Raw genomic sequence first — 16,131 nt, 5'->3', positions numbered from 1 at the left:
TTACCTACCCCGCATTGCAAAATTGTCCAGAAATCGCTGCTGATCTCGCGCCTTCGTGTGCTAATTTGTTATCCCATATCTACTCGGACAGTTCCTCTGAGAGTTTTCCGATGCCCCACCTATTGCTCGTTTTTTTAATTACAAATATTCGAGTAGAATTATCTTATAGATACTTTCGTCCCTCTCAAACCTGTGTTTGGGTAAGAGGTGGAACTTATCATCATCATTTAAGGACTTTACAGGCTTGGTCGTCCGGCTCTTCCATATGTTCCGCGGAGCAAAATGTCTAGCAAAAATGTTAGAATTTCGGTGGCAAGCAGATAGCAGATCTATTTGTTGAATTTTTACAAAGTGTTTATTCGGTCTGGAAACGTCTACTTGCACAATCGTAATAAAAAGATAGGGATCGCTAATTAATACAAAAATCAAACGCATCATACCATATTCATTTGTGGCCATATTTAGCCATTCACGATATTAGTCTTTATTAACATTTATCGCCCCACCGTTTGTCGATCGTTTGTGGCAGTCTTTGGGAAGAGAAGTACCCACAGCAATACCCAGCATGGGACGAAGATGAGCGATACCATATCGAACAGCCAGTTACCATAGATCTAAAGAACAAAAGTAGAATTTATTGAAACAAAATTATACCAAGTACAGCAATGTGAACTTACCATTGAATCCACCACAGAGAACGTCAGTGCATCCATCGTGGCTGTAAGGGCTTTGTTAAGCATTGGCTTTAAAGCTAGCTCGGGAAACAGATACCACGTGAGAGCAAGCAGCACGCAGTACAGCACCACCAGCGGGTTTATCAGCAAGCAGCACAGACGGGAAAGGCTAAAAAGTCAACACAAAAACAACTCGTTAATGTAATGTAATTTTCCCTAATTTTCACACGGCTTTTTCCGTCACTTACAACATCGCACCACGTGATGCTACCGGTCGGATAAGAATAATGAAAGGTACGAGCAGCACGGAAAGGCTGAACCCGAGGGAAAAGTTGAGCATTCCCACCGCCAACAGTACGGTGCCGAGCTCGAGCAGTACGGCCACATGTAACGCTTCCCCGTTGATGCCACTCAGTGAACAGAACGCCGGAAGGGTAAGGGCCACTACCAGTACGGCCACGAACAAACTGAACAGTCCGAACTGTGTGGAGAGCTCGGCCTCGTGTAGATAGTGGCTTACGGCTTTGCTTTGTGGCAGAAGCACAACCAGCGCACCGATCGTATGCGCTACCAGCAGGACGATCCCGACGGAGAAATACCCTATGTCGATATTTCCAGCCTTCTGTTTCGTTTCTACCGCATCCGTTTCCTCGCTCTTTTCGGTCTCATCATTGTCCCCGGTGTAGTACAGCGAGAGGTAGTGGATGAACGCTTTGATTAGCAGCGCACCCGCCATCAGTGCCAGACTGGGCATGTAGTCGCCGATCGATACGAACCGATCGTTCGAGACGAGCAGATAGAAGAAAAAGCTCTGATGAAAGCGCTCCAGCAGATTGTTCAAGCTGCGGCTAATTCCCTCGATGATGCGCAGCATCGAACCGACCTCCTGAAACTGCTGCTGCTGCGTCCGTTCCCGCTTGACCGCTTCGAGCGTAAGCGCTTCGATGCCGTACTTGTGGAAAAGACCATGATTTCCCGTCGGTACGCCGCTCGCCTGCGAAAACACCATCGACAGCAGGTTGAGCAGCTTGTCCTGGTAGCGGAAGGATCGTTTCGGGCTGGAGGAGGATTGTTTGTATCCCGCTATTATGCCATTCTTCGACGAAAGTTTCTGCACCAGATTGTGAAGGTCCAGATTGGGAAGCTGTCCGTTGAGTCCTTCAATTTTTAAGTTTATATGACTAATGTCCAAACTTTGCACTTCCAGATTGAGGGCTGCTTGGATGGAACCGGCCCGAGCACGCAAGAGTCCCGAATCGAGAATTCGCCCCTCGTCGCCGCCATGGTACGCCTCCAGCCAGGCCTGCATTCCCAGCTGCTCCTGCTCGGTGACGAGGAAAATAATGTCCTTCGCCCAGTACTTCTTGCGGCGGGCAAAATCGGCGAACGCGAGCATTAACGGCACACCGGCCGATACGTCCGTGTGGACGGTTTCCGGTGGCCGATAGGGTACGCTTATCACAATCGCTTCTGTGGATGCAATGCGCGGGGCGCGCAGTATGCCGTACACGTTTTCACCTTTAAAGCGCTACAAGAAAAGAGAAGAATTGATATTGAAAAAAATCACACCGAAGGAGAAACATTTTCATACCTTTCCACCCCCGAACGGATAGTTGAGCGTAAAGTTGTGCGTGTGTGTCTCCAGCCCGAACCGTCGCATCTTTGCCAGCAGCCACGGGTACGGCATCCCTTTCGGGTAGTTTTCCCGCTCCCGTTGCAACTCACCGGACAGCGATTTGACCAGATTGACCGTTTCCATCTCCAGCTCGGAGTTTACCAGTCCCGGCAGTAGCGCATTCTCGGAAAAGTAGGTGCCAGAGTTAAAGTTGGCATCCGGCAGGGCGCAGAAAAAGCCAACGCCCAGCAGATACAGCGTCAGACAGATGGCCGTATTGTAGCGGACCAGCTTGCGGCAATATTTAGCCTTTTGCGAAATGGATGGATTCGTTAGCAAACCCATCGTGCGCGTTTATCGATTGGTTTCCGGCGCTTTTTTCCACTCCGTTCTAGCCGGTGTGTACAAAAACCATGTAAAAACACACCAACATTAAGGAGGGGGGGGAGAATTCTGTTTTCAAAACAGAAGATGACAGCCAATGGAACAATCCCTTCGGGAACGGAACCGAGCTCACAGTGAAACGTCAAACCGGTAGCCGTTGACAGTTTGAAATGTTTTGAAAGCGCCAGGGAAGGAGCGCTGCGTCGTTTTCCTGTGCGTAATTTAGAATCGAAAAATGTTTCCCGAGCTACGGGAGTGTATAAAAGCGGCGCAGGATAATCTGTACCGGGGTTTCATTCCGACGGACAAGGCCGGTCTGCAATGGCTTGACGTAAGGGAACATATTCGTCCGGCAAACGGTTTTGGTTCGTTCTGAAAATCATTCCCTCCGGTTTACACTTTCAGTCCGTCTGTGCCGATCTGCATCGATTGCTGCGATTCGTCCACAAGCATCTGATCTTCGACGGAAACGGTAATGCCGGCACGCTCGAAACCTGCTTCCTGTGCATCTCGCAGATCGTCATGTGCATCCGGTGGCTGGAGAAAACGATCGCAGTGGAAATGGAACCGCCCACTGGCAGTTCCCGCTCGCAAGGACTGCCGCAGGCAAGACAGTGCTTTCTGGATCGAATCATTTGGTGCTTGGAGCGGTTGAAGGCCGTACTCGAGACAGACGACGCGCCGGAAAGTGTAACGGATTCCAACTTTGTCAGCTACCTTGACCTGGCGCTGAGTCTGATCGCTCCCTTGACAGTGGCAAGTGACGAGGGGTGCGGAGAGGATGAGTACGCAACCCGGTACAACGAGGTGATTGTGGAGAGTGGCCGAATTCGGTCCGTTGTCGAGGCGCTCATATCCCAGACGTTTAGCTTTTGTAACGTGCTGCCCGAGGAGGATCGGAACCGCGTGACGGGCTTCTGCCAGAAGGTGCTGAAAGAATGCGTGGCCCTGGAGCGGGATAGTGAAGGGAAGGATACGAGCGACAAGAAGCTACGGGTGAGCGTGCTGGAAAGTGCCATCTACCAGCTGGAAACTCACGTAAACGAGTGCCTGTTGCGGCTTGTGTACGACACGTTTGGGGACACGGATCGCACACTGCTAGCGCAACTGCGCACCCACATCGCGGGCGTAAGCTGCGAGGAGCAGATCGACGAGCTTACCAAACCGTTCGACAACTTCGTGGAACGGTTGATGCAGATCGGGCTGTTTGCGATCTCGTACGCGGACAGTTTAAAGATAGCCTCCTCGATACGGAGCTGTTTGGCGTCGCTGGAAGCGCTCGACTCGTACCTGATACCCTCGCTGTACCTCGGGGCGGACCGTAACTCCATGCTGCTCGAACGCCACTGGCTCGAAGAATCGGCCAACCTATGCCGGCTGGTGCACAAGATTATCGACACGAATGCATTTGCTCTATCTTTGTTGGAAATGCTGGACAGTGCGTTGGATGCGTGGCAGCAAAGCTTTAACCTGCCCCAAGCACTGGAACTGTCACGAAAGGCGGACGTATTTTTGCAGCATCTCGAGCTGAACGCGTCCGAAATAAAACTACACGAGGAGCGGATTAGCCTCCATTTCGCGGACTACCGTACGATGGTGCTGGAATGTCGTGCGATCGTGCAGCGCGCGGAAGGGCCCGATGCGAGCATTGACGCTTCGCGCATCATCAAGCGGTTCCGCGTGCTGCAGGGGAAATTGCGCAAAGTTCAATCGGCCATCAGCACACAAACGAAGGAAACGCGGATGGCTCCCGCCGAGGAGGGTGCGTCATCCCCGGGTGAGGAGAATGGCACTTCGCCCGACCGGCACACGATCGAGGCAAACGTGCGCGAGCTTTTTTCGGCCAGCCAAGCACGGCTGTCCTCCACCAACATTCTGTATCGAAGCCGACGCGGTGAACCGGGCAAGCGACGGTTGGAGGCAGCATCACTGCTGGAAATTAACACATTCACCGATATTATCGCTCACCGAGCACGGGATCGAGCCGTTACGACACCCGAAAAGGGTTCGGTTCGGCGGAAACCCTTAAGAAGTAAGAGTGCGATGGAAATACTGTACTGCACTGTTCTAATTTATCTGGATTATATTTACAGGAAACAGTCTCCGGGTGGCAATGTTCAAAAAGCAACAGCGCGATCAAACGGCGGAAATGTATGAGAGTATTAAAAGTGACATTGATCTACAGATTACCGGTAAGATGGCATCTGCCGCTTACTTTCTTCCTAATAGGCATTATATTTAATTATTTTTTTGCATTTTAGAAATTCTCGACGAATTAACGGATTTGTCACACACCTTCTCAACGCACCCCACGGGTAAGTCAATGTCCACCGACGTACAGCAACCGCCAGCGGCGCCAGTACGCAAATCTATCACCAACGAGGAGATAGCGATCGTGGATGATAATAAAATAAGAATCAATATATACACCGACATATAGGGATAAGGAAAAGCCACATAATCCTATACGATAGGAAGTCGTATGGATTCGGGGAGCAATAGGGCCATGCAAGGGGGTTTGATTAATTACGACAAAGTATTAAGTAGACTCAGTTTAGACGGTTCCAGCGGTGAACCATCTAAACCTTCTTATTCGTCGGTTGAACGCACCATTAAGACAGGTCAAAGTGAGGAAAACTGTCTTAGGATCGAAAAAAATCTTGATAATATTTAAATAATCAAAAATTTTGTATGATCTTTCGAATAACATCCTTCTGCTGTTTAGTTTCTGCTGAGTCTCATTTAATCCTTTTTTAACTCTAAACCTATACTTTTACCTAGAATCTTATTTTATGGGAGTAACTTTTTTAAGAGGAAGAGGAATTTTTAAACCAGTTTGCCCAATGTACCCATTATGCATTTCCGTTTCTCACACAGCCATGTAACAGTGACCACATATACCGACACATTTTAATCACAAAAACGATTTTATTTTATTAATTTTCTACACGATTTTAAGTTTAAAAAAAAAGTCTCATCTTACGAAATCGACCTTACATCTAAGGAATGTCGCAATTAAAAGAAATTGTCGTATAAAGTATTTTATATATAACCTATAAAAAGTTACACACTTTCCACCAGGCAGACCGTAGCCTGGGAGAAATAATGCACCGCGGCTTTTACCACACACTAACGTTGAGCGAAATGTTTCTGTGGTGTGAAATCTGTACATTTGAGTATAGTTTAATTAAGCTTTAAAAAATGCATTTCCGAAATCTAACCATTCTCGCCTCAGTCTGTTCTGTACGTTTCTTTTTATGCTAACGTTGATTTACTAAAGCCGAAATCGACATACGCTAGCGTCCGCAGTGAGATTTAAAATATATATTCCGAAAATAATCAGCTATCACACACAAATTGCCCTACTCCACTTTTTTTTATCTTAAGCGCGGACACGTATTGTCTATTGCGGGGGTATGCTTACGTGACTAAAAGGGACTTGCAGTAGAAAAATGCAGCCTACAGTTGTGTCGCTTCCGTTGGCACAGTGAAGGGAGGGATCGATATCTTTTGTTGGTTCTACGGGATGCTACGTTGAACGGGACGCAATAAAAACGAACACATACACACACACACACACACACACACACACACACACACACACACACACACACACACACACACACACACACACACACACACACACAAACTAGTAACTAGCAAACGAACCAACCGCACCGTAGCGGCTCATGGACGCCTGTCACCATTGGGATGTCTCTGTCGGTTGCTCCTACCGTGTAAAGGCAGTGTAGAAGATGTACAGCAACATGTAGTAGCAGATATACCGCAGGGTCAGTTCGTTTGCTACCAACCGTCATATGAGGTGTGTAATGTAGGGATGAGCGCCACCTCCACCACCGTTGGTGCCATTCGTGGTCGTTGGCGTGTTGGCGGTCGCCGCCGTGACGATGGTCGGCGAACGCATTCCAAAGTTGGCGGGCGGTGGCATCAGCAGATGGTTCACGGACGGCCGGTAAAATCGCAGATAATGGATGTACCCTTCGTCATCCATGGTAAGAAATTTGCTAAACTCCCGGTTCATTATCAACCGCTTCGCCCGGCCGATCAGCTTGATGCAGGAGAGCAGATGCGGCTTGACGGTGGAACCGCGCTTGTCGAACCACTGGGACGACTCCTCGAACCGTTCGCCCAGAAAGCTTCGGCTCACGGGACTACCCACGACCGGGGTCGAAAAGCCGGAATGGTTGCTACCGTACGATCGGCGGTTCTCGCTCGGCGATGACACGTGTGCACCGTCGGGTACGGGCGCCGTTCGGCGCGTGTTAAACCGACCGGACAGCCGTATGCTGGTGACACTTTTGCGCGGCTGATTGTTGTACAGATAGTCGACGCTCCAGAAGACGATCTGATCGCCGACGCTGACCAGTATGTGCGGTGCGCTCGGGTCCGTCCAGCTGCTGAAGTACAGTGCGGACACCGGGAACTGGTGCGATTCCAGCACACCCAGCTGCCGGTTATGCTCCATCAGGTGCAGTATAATCCGGCCGTCGTGGCATCCGATCGCTAGGAACTCGCCGTCAGCCGATAAGGCACAGCTGCAGATGACGGTCGTTGCGGCGTGGTGACCCACGTCGGATGGCATGCTGTGACTGCTGCTGCCGCTGACACTTTGTGGCGGTTTCACTGTCAGCAGCATGTCGAACGGGGCCAAATCGAACGACTCAATCGCGGCCTGGTGCAGTCCAAGATGGTATACGATCCCGTCGGCCGTGCACAGTATCAGTGCGGCGCGAGGCGGTGGCCCATAAACTGCCGCCCCGTACGTACGTTCCATTTCCTTCTGCACTAGTTCCAGTGTTTGGTTTTCAAAGTCGTAGATCTGCAAGAAAACAAGAAGAAATATGTTAATCTCAATGAATGATTCAAACATACGAATCAAATGAATCAATTGATGTAATTTGACCGACTTCCGATGCGGATAATGCGCGGACGCCTTACCTGTATCGAGCACCGATCGCCAATCAGCAGCAGATAGCGATCGTACAGCAGGTAACAATTGCGCACCGTTTCGCTCAGCTCCAGCTCGACGCGCTCGTCCACGCAAATCCTACATACGCCCTTTCCCGATGCCACCAGTATGTCCATCGCCTCGAGATCATCTTGCCGTACGCGACGGAAACATTCCAGATACGTTATCTCCGTACCCAGTTCGAGCACGACGTGCACCACAGCCGGATCCGCATGCCACTGGGTCATCCCGAGCAGCTTGCCATTCTCCAGCCCCACATAGTACATCGATCGTGTTTTGGCCAGACACAGAACCGGTGCGTCGATCGCACTGTTCTGAAACGTCTTCTCGTGCGACACGCCACCATCCTCGTCGTGGAGCAGCGTCTGCTGCAACCGACAGTACCGGTCGACCGTGTTCAGCTGCACCGGATCGTCGTCCAGCGTGGCGAGAAAGGCGGTCGTCCCCTCCAGCTGGTACTGATCGCTGACCGGGCCGAGCGGTAAGCTGTACAGGTTCATCGCATGCTCCCCATCCTTCGAGATGGACGCGAGCAGCACCTGCGACATGCCATCCTCCATCAGCACGTCCAGATCGACGATCGAGTGGCTAATGTTCATGCGCCGGACCTCCGCCCCATCGCCAATGTTAACCACCGAGATGCCGCGCTCGGTACCGAGCACGAGGAATCGCTTGTCCTCCGTTACTACGCTGCACGTGTTGGTGCACGCCTTGCGCTCGTACACCGTTTTCGCCTGGCCCAATCCGTACGATTCGAGGGGTCGCAGCCGCACCTCGTGCGTGCTCACGAACAGAAAACCCTCCGGCAGCTGGTACACGTTTAGCGGCGGCTGCTCGTCCACGAAGCACGACTCCACGCTCGTCGACATCATGTTGAACACGATGCCCCGTGCCGTACCGTCTTCGCTTCTGACCAGAAACAGGCAGCGTCGTACCGCGCCACCGTCCGGTTTGTCCAGGTCGCGGAACGGTTGCAGCAGGTACGCGTTCCTGATGTTCGTCGGGTGCTTGATGTCGGGCTTCTCCGTCCGGAACACGGAGCTGTACACCTTGTACACGCACAGCACGCCCGACTCGCTGATCGCGATCAGTTCCGTGTGTCCGGATCGCTTCAGCACGCTGAAACAGGCGAACCCGCCCGTGATCGTGAGCGTCATTTCTGCTTCCCGTGGCGATGCCTCCCACATCCGGTAGTCGGGCCGGTCGGGCGGGTTCTTCGTGGACCACACCTTTATCAAGCCGCGCCGATTGAGCGCGACCAGAAACTGGTTGATGCGCTGCACGTCCTTAATCTGATCGCCGTCGCAGCCCTTGAACGTCATCGGCGGCAGCTCGTACTCGACCGACAGATTCCACAGCTGGATGTCGTTGTTGGCGAGCGACACAAACACGTGGTTCGCATCCTGGAAGCGGACCTTGTCTGGTCGGTGGCAAAGCTTTATGACTGACGATTCGAAACAGTGCACGCTGAAAAGACAAAAATCGGATTAAATGTTACATGACGCCATCTTCCGAGGCGATCCAGCACACGTCCCGAGCACTTACACATCACGCAACCAGACCCGGTTCTTGTACCGATCCACCTGCTGCTTCGCCAGGTGGCCGATGTGGCCGGGAAAGTTGAGGGCTCGCTGCAGCAGCCGCGTATCCTCCGACAGCAAGCATTCCGCCGCCATCAGAAAATCGATCAGCGAATCGATGATCACCTCCCGATCGTCCACCGTCGGGAAGATGTGCTCCTGGTACTTGCGCAGATCGCCCACCGTGTTGGGCAGGCCGGCAATGCGCAGCTTCTGCTCGAGGAAGCCAAAGTCTTGGTACAGCTCGGGAAAGAGATCATGCTCGCCGGCCTGCTCGATGTGGTAGGCGATGTGGAAGTGAAAATAGTCATCGTTCGGGAACACGTTGGTCAGCTCCAGCTCCCGGCGGTTGGCGAGATTCTCCCGGATGCTGTGAACCGTGGTGGCGCGGTGCGTACACCAAATGGGAAAGAGCACAATATAGATTAGTCATATAGAAAACAAACACAAATTATACTGCAAGCGTTCGATACCGTACGATCTCGTGTCGTTAGTATGGAGCTGGAGCGTTACAATTAAAGAATCGTTAGTTCCGCGTGCACGCGTGCGATAGTTGCGTGCGGATATGTTCTGAACGGAGTGTGCATATATAGTGGTGAAAAGCGTGCAGAGAGACGTACCTATAGTTTTGGAGTAGTCGGCGATGCAGATTGACCATATTGGAGCCGGGCGGAAGCTTGATATCGTTATAGCAAATGTATTGCATTATGTAAAACATCTTACTCTTGCAGACACGCTTCTCCAGCAGCCCGCTGCGCTCCAGCCTCGTTAGGAGCGCCTCCGTTGTGTCCTTGTCCAGCTCCCAGTACATCTCCAGCAACTGCATACCGTGGCGTGTTGGGTGTGAGAGGAGCATGTCAGTATTGAGGTGCAGCAAATGGAAACGTGAAAAAGGGGGAAAGTGTTAGTTAACGGTTACTCCTATAACTCTGTGCCACGGTTGTGAGGGTTAATGGACAGTAGTAAATGGTTTAGTTGTGGTTAGCGTTGGGTCGCGAGCAAATGAGCGTGCTTTAAGTGAGTGATGATCGAAATTTACGAAAACTTTTATCGCACCGCTCATTCAAAAGACTGCTGCTACTAGACCCAAACACTAACCAGTGACTTAAAATACTTAAAATAAGTTTAAAAAGAAAAGCATCATTACACGCAACGACATTGGCACATTGTCCCGAAAGATCACCAGATCGCGGAAACGCTGCTGCTCCTCCACGCTAAACTGCTCCAGCGTCGAGGCGATCGTGCGCGACACCCGCTCCGGCCGCGGCATGCTAAAGTTCTCCAGATTGTCAATGTGCTGCTGCCAGTTGATTGGCACCTCGTGCTTGCACTCCTCGCTCATGCGCAGCGCGATCAGGTTGATGAGGAACGGGTTGTACTTGCAAGCCCGACACAGTTCCGTCGCTTCCGGCGGCAGCATGGTGTTTTTCTTCTTCAGCGCTCTTGCGAACAGCTCCAAACCCTCGGCCTCGGTGAAGCCCTGCGGAAGCATCACCACGAACCGCTCCGACTCGCTGACCGCGTTCACCACGTTCGTGTCCTTCGTGATGACGACGGTTTTGCACTTAAAGTCAAAGTCTTTGATCAAGCTCGGCCGGTTGACGTGCGCCAGCACCAGCAAGCTTTCCGACAGCTCGTTCGCAAACGCCTGCGTAAAGGTGCGCTTCCAGTAGTCGATCTTGTTCGACGGGTAGCTGTAGTTGTTGCCCCGCTCCTCCTGCTTCACCGCGTCGCCCAGCTGGACGCGCAGCTTTTCCAGCAGCTCCAGTATCGCTTCCTGCGTGTTGCAGTACGCCAGATCTAGGTAGAAGATTTTGTAATTCATCTGCGTCACCACGGTGTAGTCTTCGCAGGCGTGACAGACGAGTGTCTGCTTGCCGGTGCCGATTATGCCGCACACGAAGAGGTACCGATGCTCCGCCACACCGTGCCGCAACGACATCAGGTGCTTGTGCATCGTCCACCTGAGCTTCTGCCGGTACACGCTGATCGATTCGTGCGAGGGCATAAACGACTCGTTCCGGTACGCCACGTACCGGTTGTACTCCTTCGTCTGCGCGCCCCGGCACTGCTCCCACCGTTCCACGATCCAGTCGTAGTACAGGCGGAGCGCGTCCATAAACCGGGCCACTATCTGCGAATCGCGCTGCTGCTTTTCCTCCAGCAAGGAGAACATTAAATCGATCTGAAACATTTCGTTCGGCTCGTTGGTAATGTCCATACACTCGTCGTTGTTGAACACGCGCTGCTGCTGAAACTCGTCCAGCACATCGTACACGTCTAGATCGCGCATCATCGGGCGGAGCGACTTGAGGGCGGTAAGGTCGTTCATCTTGAGAGTGTGGGGTGGAGGTTGGACGGGAACGGATGGATTTCTTTTCCTATGTGCAATAGTTATCGATGAGTGCTGTAAGGGGGAGAGAGAAAAGAAGGACAACACATTAGGTAGATCATGATTGTTTCGAAGGAATTTGATATCGTTGCGACCTTTAATCGCTATCGTATGATGAGGGCTAACGAAATGGAAACTATACGTTGTACATGCAATGAAAGTGCTTTTAGATTGTAGATTCAGCTTATCAGGCTATTGACTAATCACACATACTTGAGGTTTACCGCGAAGATAACATGTGCTTGATTGACATAGGTTTAACATGTCACTGGAGAGAACTATCTACGGAACTGAGTCATGAATTCTTTTCAACAAATATCTATGCGGTGTTGAGATAAAGAACAGGTACGAACAGTTGAAGATTGCTCCATTAACAACAGTGTTCAGAAGAGTTTGGGAGATTGGTATGGTAATCTACTATTCCGCCCACGGATTTGATGATAATGCTATATTTTAATGATTCGGTTATCATTTTTTCTCGGATTCTATGTAAGAAGCTTCGAAGACATTTTATACATAAACTTCAAAAATATTCTAATCTTTGAATTTAAGTGTTTGATATTGAAAGACCTTGGTCAGTTGTATATTTATTTCATTCTCAAATGGAGATAAATTAAAAAAAAAAAGCTCAAAGTGCGTGTTTCTTTTGCCCTGCTTAAATCCAAGTCCACACAGGTTGAGTCCCAGTATGCAGGACATATTATGCTGCCTATGGCACCCAATCAATAACTCATATATAGCCAAGGCGATCGTTGGCTGGTTTGATGGTTTGAGTTGACCAATCCGGCTGTCCAGTATCGCTGCCGCCTAAGTGTTTTTAGCACATCATTAAAATCGTTAAATAAAACCAATTGAAATTCTAGTTGAAAATCAAGTTGTAACAAATTTGGATGAAATCTATCGCAAAATTCCACTATAAAACTGCTCGATTTTGCTCTGCTCTGTTGAGCTCTATAAGAATGAACAAGACTCGTTTTAAAAGAACTAGGGCGTAGTTGAATAAATTTCAATATCCTATGATTCCAATCCAATGCAACTTTATCATCAATTGACAATATTCACTAATGTCTTGATAAATACGTATCCAACTGTATCCCGAGGACTATGTTTCAAGTTGCAGTATGAAGATTGCTTTCGATCTTCAATTATGGAATAACACAACATCTTTTCACGATAGGGAGTTTTGAACAACTTTGGACAACATTGGTATATAGCTTTTCTATATGCTTGACGTATACTAAAGGATTGGCGGCAGGTTTCAGGTTGGCGAAGAAATGATATAATTGATTATGGCATAAAGAGTGTCTCTAGTAACCATCTTAGGATTCACTTAAGAGAAGTCGCCCAAAACATAATCTTTCCTGGGTAGAAAGCCAGTATTGCACAAAATCATATATGCTAAGTGGAACGCCTCTTGATGTCTCGATGGATGTCAATACTTCTCCTCCAGATACCGCTAGGGTATCGATCGTTACTATAGTTGTACAGGACCAGTATTCTGTTCTTAATACATGGATTTTGTCCAAATCTGACAAACCACGACAACCCAAACATGGGAGAAAGATGACCTAAAGTCTATTTTAGTCGATACCCAATATTTTGTGGAGATACTAGACGAAGAACAGTTATTCTAACGAGTCATGCGAGCAGTATGATGCTCTTACTATAATGCGTAATAAGACTATGGACAGGGAATTAGATGAATCAGTTGCTATCAGTTGCAGTAGACCTTATTATTCCAGAAGATAGAAAGACCCAAGTTGACGAGAGTTTAAAGAGGTAGCAAGATGTAAAGATAAGCTGGAGACGACGTGTCCGTGATCGATTCCGGGCAACGAATAACGCAAGGACAATCCAGTCTGAAAGTCACGTACTCTACACCCTCTTAACGTTGTTTATCGACTGAAAATGGTAATATCTCATATCAGATGAGTTTGATATCATCCACCAGAACAAAGAATGATCACCAGCTGTGTTTTATTCCACTCCCTGTTCTAACTCAAAGTGCGCAACACCGTGCTTGTATTCCACCACTTCAGCGAATACCACACCGTTCTAATAAAGAACAGCGGCTGGTATGACCACCACACAACAAGGCCGCTCATGGCGGTATTGCAAAATCACATTCTAGCATGCTTCTAGCATCGCATTGCCCCATGGCCATCGTTTATGTAGCTGGGCCGTGCACACGACCCGAGCGTGTATGGAGCCGCTCATGTTCCGCTCAAGTTTGTCATCAAGAAGCTGATGACTACCAAATATAGCTGAATCCGAAAAACCTTCAAACAGCCACTGAATGGGGACAGTTTCAGAAGCGAAAGCAAACATACCTTAATAGCTATCGATAAAGTCGAATATGTGATTTCAATTTAAAACTAAAAAAAGCGTTTAATTGTTTCAGAATGAATCTAACGATCACTTCACCTTCAATGCAATTGAGCGTACAATCCAATTCAACATCTTCATTGTTAGTGCAGTGATTTCTATCTAATACATTGTTAACACACGCTTGAATGAGATGACATTGCTTCACCCTTTTTCGCGAACGACACGGCGTGCGTGCGATCGATTAAACTTTCCCTCCTATTAGCATTGCGTCTTACAAGCAGCACACAAAAAAAGGAATACAGCTTTATAGGCTGCGGAAATTAAAGTGCGACAACACACTTCTCTCAATCACCTTTGCCGGGTTACATTATATGGGGTCGTTACTGATGATGTTTGAGTCGCGCTTGATAACGACCAGGGCGCAATAAAATCCAATTACTACACGTACGCCAACGAATCGCTCGCGAGAGCGCTCTACTCAAGCAGCTATGATGAGTCAGTGCGTCATCGTCGAGACATTCTTAATCGAACGACAAACCTGTTCCACGAATGAAATGGGTCGATGCGGTAGGGGAAGCAAATAATATTCTAATAAATGGATGTAATTAAACCACTAAATATGATATTTAATAGCTATTTTAACATACAGACAGAAGCGCGTCATTCATCAGAGTTGGAGTTCACCGCATCAGAACATTGGTTGCTTCTCACAGCTCTCACACAGCTGTTCAAATAATGTGGTTTTTATTTACCAATTTCCCAAATTAACTCCTACCTCACATCATTTCACTCAATGCCAGATGTCCGCGAATCATGTAAAAACAAAAAATCTCATCGATATATTTACCGACACGGCCAAGCAACAGCGAGCTACTTCAAATTGTTTGTTCATACAACAGCCTCGACACTAGCTAGCCGCTACACGAATTGACCATTCGAAGACGAACCGGTCCCTACACTCGACTTCAGCTGCTTTCACCTCCTTGTGCTTCCTTCTCCTCTTCCAGCCAGTATCACAAAACCAAGACATATGCAATCCGCAACATTAACTTGCACACACAGCAGCAGTGCGCGTTCAAAAAGATAAGCCCCCCCGACAACGATCGTTTGGTCCACATAGCCGTATGCGAATGATACCCTCAAGAATAACAGAAAAAAACACACAAGCACACACTGGACACCCTCCATCAGAGCGGTTAGTTTCGCCCGTCGTTTGAAATAAAACTAAAAAAACGCACGAGAAGTTTCTCCCAAAGGCACCTTCATTAAGGCGAAAGATCTTCTTATTCCAGTGAGGATCGAGTCGTTCGGTGCAGTCTTTCTCTCGATCTGCTGGTTCCGATGCACAAACGAGCACAATTTGATGCGCACAAAACATAAACAGGCAGCGTACGTACACAGCCTGATGGACCTGACATCGAGTTGGGGTTGATGTGAACGAACTCCGGACGCGTGTTTGGGGGGTTTGTTTAAAAATATCTCGATCCCCTTCTGCGCTACGATCGCAGATCCTTCTCTTTATGCGCTAAACGTCACCATTTTAAAGCACTTTGTCTCAGTCGCACACGCACCACAATCCGTCTCTCTCTTTTGTAGTTTGAAGATGTTTGGTGTTTCAATCCACGCAGCAGCACGCATATTTGCATAAAAAGTTTGAAACGTGCTAATCAAACTTCTTCTGCCACGACTACTACGAACGGTTCGTCATTTTCGGCCATGAGTCAGATTTGAGGTGAGTTAGATAGCGATCTTGAGCAGCAGCTTAGAATGTTGATTCCCCAAAACGTTACCATTCTTACGTCACTTGTTCGCAAAAACACACTCATATGGAACGACACAACACAACATCGGGCCCATAACGAGCGGAGGCACCTGCCTTTAATGGAAGTTGGGCCAACAATTATCCAACATTTTCGTTGTAAAGGAAATTCCACACGACACGTCGCGAACAGTGAGTGGGTCACTGGGGTAGATAGTGTGTTGGCTAGGCTCTATTCGAATGTTGGGCTTCTCCTGCCAAAGCACGCGAAGGAAAGGCCACCGGTACAAAAGTGCACCGCCAGCGTATCAAACGTACACCCATATATGGGGAATGGCAAAGGGACACTACACACAACACACACCGCATAGTAGAAGAAAAGAAGAAAAACACACAAAACCGTGCACGA

General features: G+C 49.0%; 3 protein-coding genes across 3 annotated transcripts; 1 reads left to right on the top strand and 2 right to left on the bottom strand.

The window, feature by feature from the left end:
* Positions 1 to 442: 442 nt before the first annotated feature.
* LOC120904295 (glycosylphosphatidylinositol anchor attachment 1 protein) lies at positions 443 to 2,660 on the bottom strand. Its single transcript, XM_040314184.1, has 4 exons — positions 2,266 to 2,660; positions 923 to 2,202; positions 678 to 843; positions 443 to 614 (listed from the first exon to the last, which is right to left on the bottom strand). The coding sequence occupies exons 1-4, from the start codon at positions 2,632 to 2,634 to the stop codon at positions 495 to 497; spliced, it is 1,935 nt and encodes a 644-aa protein (XP_040170118.1). The 5' UTR covers positions 2,635 to 2,660; the 3' UTR covers positions 443 to 494.
* Positions 2,661 to 2,753: 93 nt separating this feature from the next.
* Positions 2,754 to 5,529, top strand: LOC120904294 (serendipity locus protein alpha-like). Its single transcript, XM_040314183.1, has 4 exons — positions 2,754 to 3,004; positions 3,079 to 4,705; positions 4,767 to 4,865; positions 4,935 to 5,529. The coding sequence occupies exons 1-4, from the start codon at positions 2,909 to 2,911 to the stop codon at positions 5,111 to 5,113; spliced, it is 2,001 nt and encodes a 666-aa protein (XP_040170117.1). The 5' UTR covers positions 2,754 to 2,908; the 3' UTR covers positions 5,114 to 5,529.
* Positions 5,530 to 5,581: 52 nt separating this feature from the next.
* On the bottom strand, positions 5,582 to 16,131 carry LOC120904293. Its single transcript, XM_040314181.1, has 6 exons — positions 14,611 to 16,131; positions 10,391 to 11,650; positions 9,864 to 10,063; positions 9,209 to 9,613; positions 7,633 to 9,130; positions 5,582 to 7,513 (listed from the first exon to the last, which is right to left on the bottom strand). The coding sequence occupies exons 1-6, from the start codon at positions 14,629 to 14,631 to the stop codon at positions 6,488 to 6,490; spliced, it is 4,410 nt and encodes a 1,469-aa protein (XP_040170115.1). The 5' UTR covers positions 14,632 to 16,131; the 3' UTR covers positions 5,582 to 6,487.

This window comes from Anopheles arabiensis, chromosome 3 (genome assembly GCF_016920715.1).
Source record: "Anopheles arabiensis isolate DONGOLA chromosome 3, AaraD3, whole genome shotgun sequence".
NCBI classification, from domain to species: domain Eukaryota; kingdom Metazoa; phylum Arthropoda; class Insecta; order Diptera; family Culicidae; genus Anopheles; species Anopheles arabiensis.
Note: the sequence above shows the minus strand (reverse complement) of the source record. Positions and strands in the feature narration are given on the sequence as shown.